Genomic DNA, 16269 nt, shown 5'->3' with positions numbered 1-16269 from the left:
GTAAGAAAAGTTCTTCTTAAACCCGATTTGGTTGTGATGATTCTTTTTATTAACGATGAGACTTTTTTTTTTTTGTTTTTTCAAACAGAAAATGGGTCGGGAGCAGATCTTCAAAAACACGTTTCAGGGAATCTTCTCCGACCAGAAGATCTGTAAAGACTGTCCTCACCGGTGAGCGAGAACGTTCGAGGCTCCCGTCTCCAGCTTTAGACTCGTCACAGGTGACGTTTGACCTTCTTTTCTGTTTGGTCAAACTCAGGTACGAGCGTGAAGAAACCTTCATGGCGTTGAACCTCGGAGTGACGTCTTGCCAAAGCTTGGAGATCTCCTTGGACCAGTTTGTGAGGGGGGAGGTGCTGGAGGGCAGCAACGCCTACTACTGCGAGAAGTGCAAGGACAAGGTGCGTACGCCGCTCTCATTCTAAGCTTTTCATTCTGCCGCGCCGACGTCACGCCTCGCTCACGTGTCCGTGTCTTCGTCCGCACAGAGAACCACCGTGAAGAGGACCTGCATCAAGTCCCTGCCCAGCGTCCTCTGCATTCACCTCATGCGCTTCGGCTTCGACTGGGAGAGCGGACGCTCCATCAAATACGACGAACAGATCCGGGTACGACGCCTTTCTCTCGTCCACCGAAAAACACCGATCTGTAGTCGCTACGGTACGCTTCCTCAAACGCCAGGATTCTGATTCGTGTGGACTCTGTTGTTGTTGTTGTTGGTGCACAGTTCCCCTGGGTGCTGAACATGGAGCCCTACACCGTCTCTGGGATGGCCCGGCAGGACTGCAGCGGCGAGGGCGGAGAGGGCCGAGGCGACGGGACCTCCGGAGGGTCGCCCAGGAAGAAAGTCACGATCTCGGAGAACTACGAACTCGTGGGGGTCGTGGTCCACAGCGGTCAGGCGCACGCCGGCCACTATTACTCCTTCATCAAAGATAGACGGTAAGAGGCGTGGCTCGGGATTGTTCAGCCGCTTTGGTTCTGAGGCCTTATGAGCCTCTGAATCGGCAAATTGTGACGACTCTGAATGTAATCTGACGCTCCGTCCGTCCTCGTCTCGTAGCGGCAGCGCTCGGGGACGCTGGTACAAGTTCAACGACAACGTGGTGGAGGAGTTCGACATGAACGACGAAACTCTGGAGTACGAGTGCTTTGGCGGAGAGTACCGACCCAAAGTTTACGACCAATGTAGGCAGCGTGCAGAATATCTCAAATGTTGTTTAAAACACGTGTGAAACTCTGCACACGTGTGCTGTTTCCTCATGCAAACACTTGATTTATATGTGTGTGTGTGTGTGTGTGTGTGTGTGTGTGTGTGTGTGTGTGTGTGTGTGTGTGTGCGCAGCCAACCCTTACCCCGACGTGCGGCGGAGGTACTGGAACGCCTACATGTTGTTCTATCAGAAGATCAGCGACCAGAACTCGCCCGTGCTTCCCAAAAAGAGCCGAGTCAGCATCATGAGGCAGGAGGCCGAGGACCTGACTCTGTGAGTGAACCTCTAAACATGGACGTAAACGTTCTCGTTGGTTCTAGTTCATGACGGTAGCGCTGGTCTGATGTTGTATTTAGATCCAGTTTAATTGCAGCTGTTAATCACACCTTTGAAAATGTAATTCATGAACATTCGCAGCTACTGTCGCCATCTTTACTCAGCATCTTCCCCGTGAATCTTCCGACAGTAACCGCGTGTCTTTATTTCGATTTCCAGGTCCGCCCCGTCCTCTCCTGACGTGTCCCCGCAGTCCTCCCCTCGGCCCCCGAGGGCCAACAACGACCGCCTCACCCTCCTCACCCGCCTGGTCCGCAAGGGAGAGAAGAAGGGCCTGTTTGTGGAGAAGATGCCCGCCAGCATCTACCAGGTAAAGAGGAGAGTCGAGCGGCGACGACGAGGAGGAAGACGACGGTCGTCACGGCGAAGCGTAACGTGAACGTCTCTGTTTGTGTTTCCGTCAGATGGTGAGAGACGAGAATCTCAAGTTCATGAGGAACCGAGACGTCTACAACAGCGACTACTTCAACTTCACCCTCTCCCTGGCCTCCGTCAATGCAGTACGTGCTTCTCCTGTTTGTTTATGATTGACGGAGTCGTGGTGAAGACAAACACACGATGTCTTCAGATGGCAGCGATTGTCTGTTTCCCATCAATCTGATTTCAGTGTCACTTTTTTAAAAAACAGCAAACTTTGCACCACGATCTGTGCTCCTTTAACCAAAGTGTGTGTGTGTGTGTGTGTGTGTGTGTGTGTGTGTGTGTGTGTGTGTGTGTGTGTGTGTGTGTGTGTGTGAGACAGACAAAGCTGAAGCACCAGGACTACCAGCCTATGGCCAAAGAGAGTCTTCAGCTGGCTGTTCACTTTCTCTTTCACACCTACCTGCACACCAAAAAGAAACTCCGGTACGTTCACTTCCTGTCCACAGTGAACGTCATCGTCACCCATTGTTTGAGGGCTGATTTGCTCACTAAGTGACCATATCTGGACTGAGGAGGAGTGACATAGAGACCTGTCAATCAGCGTGTAGCCCCGCCCCTAAAGCATCCCCTGTTTTCTGGTCTGTTTGACTCTAAATGGAGCATAATGTACTAAATGAACATCATGCTGTATTGAAGAAGACTGTAAACTAGAGATTGAGACATAAACTCATGTTTACAATGTTTACTGAGGGAATAAATCAAGAGAGAAGTAGAGTCATTTTAGACTAGACTTCTATACAACCAGAGGAGTCGCCCCCTGGTGGACACTAGAGAGAATGCAGCTTTAAAGACGCTTCCGCATCGGCTTCACTCGTCAGAACCGGAGGTTGCCGCCCGGTTACAACCCGACGCAAATTACAAGGAGCAGAAATGTGATATGAAAGACACGGCGTGAATGAATCTGTGTCTCTCCTGCAGGGTGGACACGGAGGAGTGGATGGCGACGGTGGAGGTGCTGCTGTCTAAGAGCTGCGAGGCGTGCCAGTGGATGGTGCAGTACCTGGTCGGACCAGAGGGGCGAGAGATCACCAGGTCAGTGCTTCACCCGCAGACCTGTCGCACCGTGTCCAGTGTGTTCATGAAGGAAACGATGTAGAGTGAGGACGTCTATACGTCATCGTCTACATCACAGATATTGATGATGATCCTCACGTCTCCTCAGGGTTTGTCTGCTGGAGTGCAGTGTGAGGGAGGTGAGGGTGGTGGTCGCGTCCATCCTCGAGAGGACTCTGGAGAGCGCGCTTCACTTCGGAGACCCGGGAGTGGACAGCCTGACGGACACGCTGCTGTCCCTGTTGGACAAAGACGTTCCTGAGAACGTGAAGAACTGCGCGCAGTACTTCGGCCTCTTCAGTAACTTCGCTCAGAGGGTGAGAACCCGTAGATCGACACCGTTCTGCTCTCTGTCGTGGTCAAAGCGTTGAGTTGAGTGCGTGTTGTCCTTCTGGTCTTGCTTCAGGGATGCGGTCCTTGTCAGCTGCTGTTGAAACACTCGGCGTATCGCCGGATGCTCATCTTCCTGTTGGGACCCAACAGGCAGAACAACCAGGTAGAACCGGTGTCGTTGTGTGTTATTAATTCTAGACCCGTGAGATGTTTTTTAGTGTGAGACATTCTGAATATTGAATTTGCAAATTGGCAAATTTAAGAACATTACTAATGATTTCCTCCGTGTGTCTCCACAGAACCGGCGCTGGAGTCCAGCTCAGGCTCGGGAGTTCCTCCACCTCCACAACACTCTGTCCCTCATCACTCTTCACTCTGACATCAACCCCCAGCGGACGCAGGGTGAGATGCCGCCGGTTTCAGAGTCCACGTCTCTGTGTGTCCGATCCGGCTCTCGGTCTGATTTCTTTGTATTATTATTATTCCCTGCGTAGCTCCAGGAGGGTTTAAACTGCGCGTGAGCTGCGTCCCGGCCTCCACCCAGCTCCTCCCGCTCCACGCCGACATCCTGGCCTCACTCTTCACTCCGGAGGGACAGCCTTACCTTCTCGAGGTGACATTAACAACCATGTTTGTCAGACTTCATTGAAATGTGGGATCAATCCAGACGTACAGTTGTTGTCATTCTGGGATGTAAAAGAGTCGACTGTGTTCAGAGGCTCAGAAGCTCTTCGCCTGATGTTTGTCACGGTGGATGTTCACAGGTGATGTTTGCCATGCGGGAGCTGTCGGGTCCTCTGTCGCTCTTGATAGAAATGGTGACCTATTCTTCGTACTGTAACGAGCCTTTCTCCCTGGGTGTGCTGCAGTTGCTCAAGGTAAATAATAATAAATGCTAATAAAAACCTGTCTGAGCCGACAGACAGTTTGCCAGTAATGAGTCTAGAATCCTCTGGATCCTCTGTGTCTCGTAGACCCAGCTGGAGACGGCTCCTCCTCATGAGCTGAAGAACATCTTTCAGATGCTGCAGGAGCTTCTCGTGAGTTCACTCCTCACCTTTTTTTTTTTGACCGCTCACTCTGTTAAGATAGGATTGCTGTCGTGATGAGCTTCTAACGTCGGTTACATCTTTCAGGTGATGGAGGATCCTCTGCAGACGCAGAGACTCAAGTATGCCTTTGAGTCGGAGAAAGGCCTTTTAGGTACGACTCGCTACTTTTGTTGTTGTTGCTCTGATACAAATTTCAATCGGTGCGTCTCTGGAATGAAATGTATTTATTAAATGTGTAAAAACTTAACTTGAGTGCTTTTTTCTTTTCAGCTTTGATGCACCAGAGCAACAACGTGGACAGCAGGCGCTGCTACCAGTGTGTGAAGTTCCTGGTCACGTTAGCCCAGAAGTGAGTTCCTCTGAGGGTCAGAGGTTAGGAGGGGTCCAGGAGTAGCACTTGTGATACCTTCATGAGTTATTTGACAATACCTCTGACCCTCCTTTTCTTTCTCCCACCAGGTGTGCTCCAGCCAAAGATTACTTCAAGGACTTGTCTGGTCACTGGAGCTGGGCGGTGCAGTGGCTGCAGAAAAAGGCAAGCTTCTGAATCACATATGTCGAAGAATTGTGTTTAGTTCTTAGGTATTCTTTGACTTGGAGAGTGACGGTAGAGAGAGAGAGAGATCACAAATAACATGCAACAAAATCTCAAATCTAGAGACCAGTGGTTCCAATTCCAACTCGACCCATCTATTTATTCATGATTTTTTACTTTTTTCACAGTTTATGGACGTCTTATCTATTTTAATAGTAAATACGTGACTTTTAACAGTTTATGCATGACTTTATAACTATTTTAACAGTTTATACATGACTTTATAACTATTTTAACAGTTTATACATGACTTTATAACTTTTTAAACAATTTATACATTACTTTATAACTATTTTAACAATTTATACATTACTTTATAACTGTTTTAACAATGTATACATGACTTTATACCTATTTTAACAATGTATACATTACTTTATACCTATTTTAACAATGTATACATGACTTTATAACTATTTTAACAATTTATACATGACTTTATAACTATTTTAACAATTTATACATGACTTAATAACTATTTTAACAATGTATACATGACTTTATAACTATTTTAACAATTTATACATGACTTTATAACTAATTTAACAATTTATACATGACTTTATAACTATTTTAACATTTTATACATGACTTTATAACTATTTTAACAGTTTATACGTGACTTTTAGCTGTTTTGACAGTTTATATATAACATAACTGTTTCATCTTCTCTGCTCACCTGTTACCTAGACTAACTTAATTTCTTTGTGAACTCATTGACGGAAACTAAATAAAACTCCACCGTCTTGGTTAGTCTGTTCCACTGTTCCAACAACCAGTAGCACTGGTTTGGTCAGAATAAACCTTTAATTCACACAGTTAGATTTAAAAACTCTGTCGCTCTGATCTCCACACTTCCTGTCAGCGCTGTGCAGCAGCGTCTCTCAGAGCATTAAATTGACATTTCTGCATCACATTCTCTCTGCCCTCAGATGACAGAACATTACTGGACTCCACAGAGCAACGTCTCCAATGAGACGTCCACCAACAAAACCTTCCAGCGTACCATCTCTGCACAGGTACACACACACACACACACACACACACACACACACACACACACACACACACACACACACACACACACACACAGAGTAATACATGATACGACCCCCTCCAGTTCCTCCTCCACGACTACACAAACATTTCTGCTTGGCGTTCTCCTCTCGGCTCACTCCTGCTTCATTGTCTCGTGTGTCTAACCCTGCAGGACACCTTGGCCTACGCCACGGCGCTGCTGAACGAGAAGGAGCAGTCCGGCAGCAGCAACGGCTCCGACGGCAGCCCGGCCAACGAGAACGCCGACCGCAGCCTCCGACAGGTTAGCGGCCCGCTGCCTTTCTCAGCGTGACTCATCCATCGCATTACAGCAGCCCAAAAAAAAAAGAGAGAGAGAGAGAGAGAGGGAGAGAAGAATGGAAACGAAAATGGAACATCTCACCAAGCTTCTGTCAGAAGCTGTTAAGGCACTTTTGTTGCCTCCCACGGTTGTTATTAAGCGGATCCATTCTTCTGGGACTCCTGCTGAGTGTGACGGGGGGGGGGGGCACACAGCTCAACACTGTCACACTGGTTCTGCTCCAGATAATCACAGTGTCGTATGGAAGTCATAATCCCACTGTGACCGATTAGCACAGGGATGTTTCACCGTTCCTTCCTTCTCCTCCCAAAACATCACATTTCTTGCTTATAGAAAGTTTGATTATTTATAAGGTCAGGCTTGAATATACGTTTTGAGTAATGCTTGATTTTTCAACTCCTGTAAACTTTATTGTTCATAGTAGACTTCTAGGGTCTTGACATTTTTGGTTCCGGTACCTTGAAAGCGCTTGAATTTCGACTTTTAACAAATCTGTACCAACAATGTTGTTGTTGTTGTCTGTCTCTCTCAGGGGTCAGAATCTCCCATGATGCTCGGCGATTCGAAGAGCGACCTGGAAGATGTGGACCCTTAGCTCCTCCAGCCCTCCGGAAAGGGCGGCGGCGGCGGCACGGCTCCGGGCAGCCAACCGGAAGAGCTGCACTCTGGATTGGCCGGTGACATTTAGGACTCCACGACAAGCCGATCGGAACACTTCTCCTCCTCGGAGGAGCTATGAATAAATCGTAAATTACTTCCTTTCAGAGCCGCAGAGGGCGATGATGGAGATGCATTATCATAACGGGCAGATTACGGTGGGAAGTACATTAAAAAAAGAAAAGAAGAAAAACACCTTCCTTAATCACGGATGACTTCAGTTTATCCTTTTATTCATTCATTCACTCAGAATGACAGCGAGGTGGAGGATGGGTTTGGGTTGTGTTTTAACAATTTTCTGCTCATATTTGCCAATGTATCTACATAGACATATTCATATTGTAAAGATTTGTTTCATAGGTGTAATTTCCAGTGTAAGATAATATTTTAAAGTCTCCTGCGCTCTTCTCCACAGCCATGCAACACTTCTTCTTTTTTTATTATTATTATTTTGCGAGCGGTCACGTCAGCCGCTCTAGAGGAACTCTCAGACACACACACACACACACACACACACACACACACAGAGGAGCACTTGGGAGGGGTGGGGTTAAGTATGCACTTTATAGTCCGGCCCAGTTCTATTGTGACGTACAGCGGCGCTGGTCGGTTCCTCTAGAATCTCCTCGTGACCGCTTTCGCTTTTAACAACTCGACGTGTTTCAGTGCCACTAAGCAGACGCTCCTCGTGTTTTTATGCTTCTCTTCTCTTCTGTTCCTCTCAGCGCCTGTGTTTTAGGTTTCTTTGACTCTGGATTGAATATTTGCAGAGGAATGTTTTTGGGGTTTTGGGGGGGTGGAGGGTGGGGGGGGGGGGGGACTCGAGCCTTATGCAAAAGCAAAAGCTGATCTGGGGACGTGCACGGATCAGTGTGGCCATCAGTGCCGACTGAAGGGGAGCTCAGGAGCATGTTTTACTTTAAGGTGCCAAGGAGACACACACACACACACACACACACACACACACACACACACACACACACACACACACACACACACGTCATCACTCATCCGCTCACACACACAAAGAAGCAGCTCGTTCTTGCCTCACTGTTACTTCTGCTTTATCAGGTTTTTCTTCTTTTTTTTTCAATGAAGTTTTCTTTTTGCTTCGCCGCCTTTTGCTTTTGTCTTTGAAACACACACACACACACACACACACACACACACACACACACACACACACACACAGAGGAGCTGAACCCCAAACGTAGCTCCATCGTCCCTCAATCGTCGGGAGACTTGAAGTGCCTTAACCTCCCGACCTCCCTCTCTCTCTCTCTCTATCTCTCCCCCGTCCCACCTCCCACACTGTCTCGTCTCACCTCTGGAGGAGGCGGGTCGTCGTCCGCTCCTCACCTCTGGAGGAGGCGGGTCGTCTTCTGCGTCTCCTGTGGTTTAAAATCGTCTCGCTGTAGGTCATCAGGGCTTCTTCCTCGCTCCTCGGTTTAGTGTGACCGTCGGTTGTTGACTTTGTGTGTGTGTGTGTTTGGGGGGGGGGGGGGGGGGGGGGGGGTTTGATGACGGTTTAAATCAAAATGCTGCTTCTGTTCAGAGACGCTCTGTAGATGCCGAGTTCACGCCGGATGGTTTTTAGGGAAGAGACGCTTCTACTCCAGACGTTCTGAAGACGAGAGCTCTCAGCTTTAACAGGTCAATGTTTACAGCGTGAAAACCCATCATGCAATGCGTTTTTTTTTCTGTCCCCCCCCCCTCTCTCCATCTCACTTGATGTGAATGCCACGTTTGCATGTGTGGCAGTTAAGTGCTGAAGTTTGTCTTTTCGTTGTGCGCCCCCCCCCCTCCCCCCCCATCTTCTCCGTGTTTGCTGTGTAGTTTGGTCACTCACTGTCACAAACATGCCCCCCCCCCCCCCCCCCCACCTGATGGAGCTGCAGTCTGAGCCAAGTGTTTCCATGGCAACACGAGTCACATTCAGCCAACAGTCGTCGTCTCACACACACACACACACACACACACACACACACACACACACACACACACACACAGCTTCATCACCCACAACTACTTAAAGGAAAGAAAAAAACCTAAAAAAAAATGAAACGTGGAAACAATCTTTTGTTTTAATCCTGGGATGCGGGGGGGGCGGGAGGGAGGCGGGACATCGTGGCATCTTTACGGGTTTTTACTGTTATTCAATTTTTTGAAAGTTCACTTCTTGCCATCGCAGGATCCTGTAACGCATGTTAAAACTCAAGTTTTAATTTGTACATCAGAGTTTGATTAAGGGGAAATTTGATATAAAATAAACTGGAATGCACAACCTTTTGTAAACAGTGTTTTTTTTTTTTTTTAGGGTATGTTTACACATTGTCATTTGTCCTTCTCTTTTAGTGTTTATGTCTTCTAAATGGACCTTTTGACAGGAAAAGCACAAGACGAGGAATGGCTGAGTTCCATTTAGCTGCTTCAGTCTTAGGATCTGCAATGCATTGTGGGACAGTGGAGCGTCTCAGACATTCTTCTCGTCTGCACACGATCCACACACGAGGCAGTTTTAATGCACGACATGCTTCATTCAGCGTCGTTATTCATAACACCGGTGCGATGAGTCACGACGTCTATCGGACGAGAACAATCCGTTCATTGACCGTAACAATCAGCCGCTCACCTCCGTGTTAAAGTCTCATGTGAGTGAGCTGCGTTCTGAACTCCATCTTTATTATTCACCGTCTCATGAAGACAGTTTGACACTCGGGACGGACAAACGGTTCCTTTAAGTGTAAAGTCGGTTATTTCACTTTTAGAGCAAAGACGTGAAGCAGAATTCATAAATGTAAGGAAAAGACGACCACATAGCTGAGAGCACATTCTTTTGATACGCAACTTTATTTATGACAGAAAATGACGACATTGACAAACTTGTTGCCGTACAATTCACTTAAAGACTCCTGTCGGATAGAACCACACCTCCTAAAGGCTTTTTAAACATGATGAATAAAGGACACGCTCCTGCAAGTATATTAAACGTCTAGGGCTTTTATTGTGAAAGGTAAAAACAGAAGGTTCATAAATTATAGGTGCGACTCAGCCCGTCGCACACAATGTGATGAGTTGTAATATTTGTGTTGTGTGTTGACAAAATACATTTCTGTGTTTAATCGTGTGAAAAGAAGAAAAGCCCCCCCCCCCTCTCCCAGTGTCTGCAGCAAAGGATTGTGGGACATTACTTTGCTTCGCCTTTCTTTAGCATTTGGGGAATTAAACCAGTTGTTATCCCGGCGGCCACTTTGAGACTTCCTGGTCATTTCACTTGGTTAGGAATCACCATAAGCAATAAAGAGACGATTCAACAACAGCCCTGGTGTTGTGATTATAACGTGTCTAATACTACAAGGATTCTTTATTTTATTTGATTTAACACAAATTAAATGACATCTACGTTAGACATCTACATAAGAGACATCAACATAAGAGACATCTACGTTAGAGACATCTACATAAGAGACATCTACGTTAGAGACATCTACATAAGAGACATCTACGTTAGAGACATCAACATAAGAGACATCAACATAAGAGACATCTACGTTAGAGACATCTACATAAGAGACATCTACGTTAGAGACATCTACATAAGAGACATCTACATAAGAGACATCTACGTTAGAGACATCTACATAAGAGACATCTACGTTAGAGACATCTACATAAGAGACATCTACATAAGAGACATCTACGTTAGAGACATCAACATAAGAGACATCTACATAAGAGACATCAACATAAGAGACGTCTACATAAGAGACATCTACGTTAGAGACGTCTACATAGGAGACGGGTCAAAGCTTGGACATTAAATCAGAGACTTGTATCGGACTGTGTTGGTCGGACGCGACAGCAGACGGCGACGCCGGCGGCCCCACCGGCTCCCGCGTTGCCGCGGACACGGCAGCTGGTGCCGCTAGCGACTGGCTCCATGACGGCGGAGCCCTGAGAGACGGCGCTGCAGTCTGTCAGAGTCCAGCCGGACGGACAGGACACCTCCACCTGCAACAGAGCAGCAGCAATAAGTGAAGACGTGATCGCCGGAGACATTTCTACCTGTTTAGAGTATTTAACTGAGGACGACGCGGAGAAGGAGACGTCATGGACTTCACCTGCACAATGTCACTCGCAACAGTACAGATAACAAAATGGTGCAATGATTTCAACAGGAACGTCCGCTCTACTCCTATTCTATTTACATGGGGAAAACAACCACAAAGAGACTCAAAACAACCACTAAAAGACTCAAAACAACCACAAAGGGACTCAAAACAACAAAAAGAGACAAAACCACAGACAAAAAATAACTACAAGCAGACACAAAACAACCACAAAGACACAAAACAACCGCAAAGAGACACAAAACAACCACTAAAAGACACAAAATAACTACAAAGAGACACAAAACAACCACTAAAAGACACAAAACAACTACAAAGAGACACAAAACAACCACTAAAAGACACAAAATAAAAACTAAAAGACACAAAACAACTACAAGGAGACACAAAACAAACACTAAAAGACACAAAACAACTACAAGGAGACACAAAACAAACACTAAAAGACACAAAACAACTACAAAGAGACACAAAACAACCACAAACGGACAGAAACTACAGACAGATGCGTAACGACTAAGAAATACCAAACAACAACAAAGACTTTAAAGTCGTGTCTTTCTCCTGTGAAGGAGATGTGGGGCCTTTACAGTGTCCAGGGGCCCACTGTCTCATTAAGCCCATGGAGAAGTTGATATCCTACATTTACAATGCACACACAGATTATACACTCAGATTATACCGGGAATATGGGAGGCATTTAATAAATTGACAGCTCGTCAACATCACTTTGTCTCCTACAGGGATAATAGCAGCAAGAACACTTACAATTAAAAGTGGTGAAGGGTGAGTGGGTCAAAAGTATTCACCTGGTCTTCGTCAGCTGATCTGTTTTCCAGCAGGTTGCACTCCAGAGACGGAGCGTGGCAGCACACGGCGTGAGACGTCGGCCCGTCCTCCACGACGCAGCGCCTCCGATCGCCTCCAGGGGGGCGCGGGTCGGACGACGACGTCGAGGCAGCGGACCGGGAGGCGCAGCCTGGAGACACGTGAGCGACGTAATGAGCTGCAACGGGCTTTGAGGGTGGTGTCCATTCATTCAAGTCAGATGTTCAGAATGCTTTACATGAAAACAACATGTGACGTCAATGCAAAGACGAAGACGGTAAATTAAAGAAACGCTACAGAGTAGATCGTGCAGGAATGCTGTCTGTGGTCGATGTACTGCATCACTTGGTCACATGGATGTGTTTGACCTGTGTCTCCACCAAACAGGATCCTGATTTTGAAACCAATAGATTATCATTTCGTGACTATTTCCCGAGCTGCTCGACTGGAACACATGATTTGTCTCTTGTGCATCAGAACCGACCCGGGAGGACGACCCCTCCTCTGTTCTCCCTCTCCGCTCAGCTGAAGGAGGCTCAGCGATCCTCGGAGGAGCGCTGACCCGTCGCTCCATCGCTGCAGGAGGAAGACGAGGCGAAAGCAACGGAAACCGTTGGAGTGTTCTGACAGCCCATCTGCTCTTTAAACCGCACGAGCACCGGAGCCGGTATTTATGTTGGCGGGGAGCACATTTGACTCTCGGGCTGATTGCCATGGTAACTGGCATAATTGACCGCGGTGTTCTAAATGCGGCATGAAGAGCTTGTTCTGGGTTTAACGGGTGTTCTGGTTCACATACGGCGTGTAGGACTTTAATGAAATAAAGTTGGACTGAATTCAACACGTCAACAGATAGATAGATACGGGTGATAAAACTGGAACCAATTTCATATTTCTCCATTAAATATGAGGAGGAAGTCCAACATAAAGTTCCCCCAACCAGTGATTTCCCTTCGGCCTCTAACCGTCTGCTGGCTTTACTCCAAATGTGATGGACAGAAACAGATATCGATCTACTCGCCTCACTCGCAGCAAGAAACCCAGTAAGTGTGTTTCACACTCCACTTCCAGCAGATTGTGGCTGAGACGTACCGCTCAGGTGGTGGTCGACGCACTCGGCATCTCGAGCGTGGACCCGGCACCGCAGCCCGCCTGTCACGCAGCAACGCGCCACGGCAAACACACCTTTGACCCCCGGAGCGTTGTGCACAACGCACTCCGTCTGCCCGCCGTTCACCTGGAGAGAGAGAGAGAGAGAGAGAGAGAGAGAGAGAGAGAGAGAGAGAGAGAGAGAGAGAGAGAGAGAGAGAGAGAGAGAGAGAGAGAGAGAGAGAGAGAGAGAGAGATTTTATTAATGAGCAGCACGCTGTAGGTCAGAGTGGTTTTTAAGTGAACTCACAGTGATGGTTTCTCCCACTTGGTCACCGGCGGGACTGAAGCCGCTGCAGCTCATCATCTCCTCCCCCCGACGACAGCGGCTGACGGCCTCGTCGGCGCTCGTGACCCCTGACCTCTCTGACCACACCGAGCGACACAGGAGCTCCTCATCTGCACACACACACACACACACACACACACACACACACACACATATACACACACACACACACAGTGTGAACGACTCGCTGATGCCGGTCGCATTTCAAAGTGTTCGTTGCGTCACTAACTTGTGCCGTTGGCGGGAGGCATGGCGGCTACCAGGTTTGGGGTGATGAGGCGACTCGTGTCGGACAGAGAGAGGAAGTGGATCGCGTTGCTGACGGAGTAACGCAGCATCGCCTGCAGGACCTGCACCGGGGACGCCTTCTGATTGGACGACAGGATCACCGCCGCTACACCTGCAGGTGCACGAACCAAATACTTCTACTGCTTTTCGTTGCTCTTGTTTCATTTCAGGTGTGTGTGTGTGTGTGTGTGTGTGTGTGTGTGTGTGTGTGTGTGTGTGTGTACCTGCAGCGTGAGCAGCGGCCTGAGAGGTTCCGCTCCGGGAGGTGAAACAGGCGCTGCAGTCGCTGCTGGCGCTGACGATGTCATCGCCGGGTGCGAACAGGTCGACGCAGCGGCCGAAGTTGGTGCCACCCGCTCCCTGTGACATGAGCTGGTCCGCCGAGTTAACGGCCCCGACTGTGATGACCTGCACACACACACACACACACACACACACACACACACACACACACACACACACACACACACGTACGTGAGACGTTGAGGTAAAGGATGCCTCCGTCAGGCCGCTCGAGGTGAAAAGCGTTGCGTGACCTCGGGCTCTGAAGCGGGTGAGTAGAGGCAGGCGTCGTCTCTGTAGTTCCCGGCGGCGGCGACGACCACGACTCCGTGAGCCACCATGTCCCGACAGGCGGCGTTTAGCGAACGGCTGAATCCGCCGACGAAGGGCAGCAGAAGAACCACAGCGGCCAGTGGGCGGGACTGCAAAGCTGAGCGGATATACTCCAGACCTGAGCAAGATAAACACACCGCGGTGGTCACAAGAAGAAGACGCCCGGCGGTTGCAACATAATGGTTGCACGCAACAGCAGCTCCATCCCTACGCCTGCTTTTCATGCTAGATGACTGATTGGGCTCAGAGTGATCCAGCAGGCCCTCTGAAGCCATGTTTCTCAAACGCGGCGTCGGACGCGTCACATGACCGCCAACAGATCCGTGCGAGTCCTACCCGCCAGAGCTCCCGACACGGTCCCCTTCCCCTGACAGTTGAGCACACGGACCAGGTTTACACCGGCGCCTCGAGCGACACCAGAGTCCGACCCACTCACAACCCCGGCCACGTGTGTGCCGTGACTGTCGCACTGACTGGCCTGTAGAGGAGACACAAGGGAAATGAGCTGCAATGACAAATATGCAATGTATGTGTGTGTGTGTGTGTGTGTGTGTGTGTGTGTGTGTGTGTGTGTGTGTGTGTGCTCACCTGTCTGTGAACTCTCACTCCGTCCTCCTCGGGGACGTTGATGAAGTCTGAGACGAGCACTCGTCCTTCAATCTCTCTGTGAGAGATCTGAACATCGCCGTCCATCAGATACACCGCCGCCATCCCTCCGTCGTCTGCAGAGGACAGAGGGGGACATTTGAGATGTGATTACTTTAGTGTGTGTGTGTGTGTGTGTGTGTGTGTGTGTGTGTGTGTGATAAACGGACACAGAGGCGGACTCACTGGGTGGCCTGTACGTCCCGTTCTCAGAGGTGCCACCGTGAGGCTGCAGTAGCCTCTGGAGGTTCCAGGGGGCGCTCTGAGCAAAGATCGACGAGTCCTCCTCGATGTAGTGGACCCGAGGGAGCGTCGCCGCCTGCCAGGAACACAATCGCATTGCATTGTGGGTCTAGAATAGGAACGTCACGAAAACCGATAAACTTCGGTTGCCAAAATTCTTACATCGCTTACATCTTAAAATTCAAAAGAAGAGCAAGTTAACGTTAGCCGTTAGCCGTTAGCAGCCGGTGGGCAGCACAGTCCTGCTCGACTAAATAACGGCGCTAACGGCCAACAGCTAACGTCAATGGAGGTTCCATTGACTTACATCATGATATGGAATCATGATGTCTTCAAGAGTAATCTTTGAGTTTGAAGGCGATGATTTCACAGCACTATAAAATAAATATTAGAGATGAATTATGACCTGTGTGTGTGTATATATATACATATATATATATATATGTATATATATATATATATATATATATATATATATATATACACCACACACCCCCTGGCCTTCAAAAATGTCTCAATGAGACACATACCAACCGGGTAGAGACCCAAAATGACCATAAAGAAACATAAAACAACTACAAAGAGATGCAAAACAACTTGCAAAGTCTGTCTTTCTCATTCTTCCAAAGGTGTGAATATTTAAATACTAAAAAAGCCAACTTTGCATTTTAAACCAGCAGCAGCAGCAGCAGCAGCAGCAGCACGCTGGGCTCTGCAGCAGCAGCAGCAGACCGGTGAGCCGGTTACCAGCTGAAGGACGTCGCTGCTCATCTTCACCAGGAAGCCGCGCAGAGCTCCGGAGTAGGTCTGCGGGACCTCCAGCGGCGGGGAGCCTCTCCCGGCCGCCTCGGTGCGCAGCCTCCTGATGGTCCGCTGCACGTGAGAGTCGCGCGACCCCCGACGCAGTACGACCAGGTACCGACCGGGCACGCGCCACGCTGCCTGCAGCCGAGAACGTAAGAGTAGTACAGGTGCTCAGAAATAAGTTTATCATTTACATTATGAAATATATGAAATCATGAAGTTAAGACTTTCACACTCGTCAGGTGCACAGCCTCA

General features: G+C 48.5%; 2 protein-coding genes across 4 annotated transcripts in view; one reads left to right on the top strand and one right to left on the bottom strand.

Moving 5' to 3' along the window:
• Positions 1–9307, top strand: part of usp24 (ubiquitin specific peptidase 24) — a 33267-nt gene extending 23960 nt beyond the window's left edge. For all 3 annotated transcript variants that reach the window (XM_068725528.1, XM_068725527.1, XM_068725525.1), the window contains 22 exons: positions 89–171; positions 260–401; positions 489–608; positions 728–942; positions 1064–1188; positions 1346–1487; positions 1710–1860; positions 1955–2050; positions 2293–2396; positions 2892–3005; positions 3136–3343; positions 3433–3522; positions 3659–3761; positions 3854–3972; positions 4124–4237; positions 4334–4399; positions 4496–4562; positions 4682–4760; positions 4871–4946; positions 5939–6025; positions 6217–6327; positions 6899–9307. In XM_068725528.1, coding sequence (XP_068581629.1) covers positions 89–171; positions 260–401; positions 489–608; positions 728–942; positions 1064–1188; positions 1346–1487; positions 1710–1860; positions 1955–2050; positions 2293–2396; positions 2892–3005; positions 3136–3343; positions 3433–3522; positions 3659–3761; positions 3854–3972; positions 4124–4237; positions 4334–4399; positions 4496–4562; positions 4682–4760; positions 4871–4946; positions 5939–6025; positions 6217–6327; positions 6899–6961 — 2475 coding nt within the window. In that variant the 3' untranslated portion in view covers positions 6962–9307. The remainder of the gene's footprint in view (positions 1–88; positions 172–259; positions 402–488; positions 609–727; positions 943–1063; positions 1189–1345; positions 1488–1709; positions 1861–1954; positions 2051–2292; positions 2397–2891; positions 3006–3135; positions 3344–3432; positions 3523–3658; positions 3762–3853; positions 3973–4123; positions 4238–4333; positions 4400–4495; positions 4563–4681; positions 4761–4870; positions 4947–5938; positions 6026–6216; positions 6328–6898) is intronic.
• Positions 9308–10778: 1471 nt separating this feature from the next.
• pcsk9 (proprotein convertase subtilisin/kexin type 9) lies at positions 10779–16059 on the bottom strand. The gene is made up of 11 exons (XM_068725529.1): positions 15958–16059; positions 15154–15286; positions 14911–15044; positions 14659–14800; positions 14244–14440; positions 13938–14115; positions 13649–13825; positions 13381–13529; positions 13074–13218; positions 11963–12132; positions 10779–11034 (listed from the first exon to the last, which is right to left on the bottom strand). The coding sequence occupies exons 1-11, from the start codon at positions 15979–15981 to the stop codon at positions 10846–10848; spliced, it is 1638 nt and encodes a 545-aa protein (XP_068581630.1). The 5' UTR covers positions 15982–16059; the 3' UTR covers positions 10779–10845.
• Positions 16060–16269: the final 210 nt, after the last annotated feature.

Source organism: Cebidichthys violaceus, unplaced genomic scaffold (genome assembly GCF_023349555.1).
Source record: "Cebidichthys violaceus isolate CVI_PGR_0920_01 unplaced genomic scaffold, fCebVio1.0.p SCAF_35, whole genome shotgun sequence".
Taxonomy (NCBI): domain Eukaryota; kingdom Metazoa; phylum Chordata; class Actinopteri; order Perciformes; family Stichaeidae; genus Cebidichthys; species Cebidichthys violaceus.
This window is presented reverse-complemented; position numbering and strand designations above follow the sequence as displayed.

What these genes read in the sequence shown, in the direction of transcription:
- pcsk9 (XM_068725529.1), bottom strand. Translation starts at nt 15,981, where the DNA reads ATGAGCAGCGACGTCCTTCAGCTG. An exon ending in GCCTCCCGCCAACGGCACAA is followed by an intron (nt 13,530 to 13,648) that starts GTTAGTGACGCA and finishes GTGTGTGTGCAG; the next exon opens with ATGAGGAGCTCCTGTGTCGC. An exon ending in CGTCGACCACCACCTGAGCG is followed by an intron (nt 12,133 to 13,073) that starts GTACGTCTCAGC and finishes ACGTGTCTCCAG; the next exon opens with GCTGCGCCTCCCGGTCCGCT.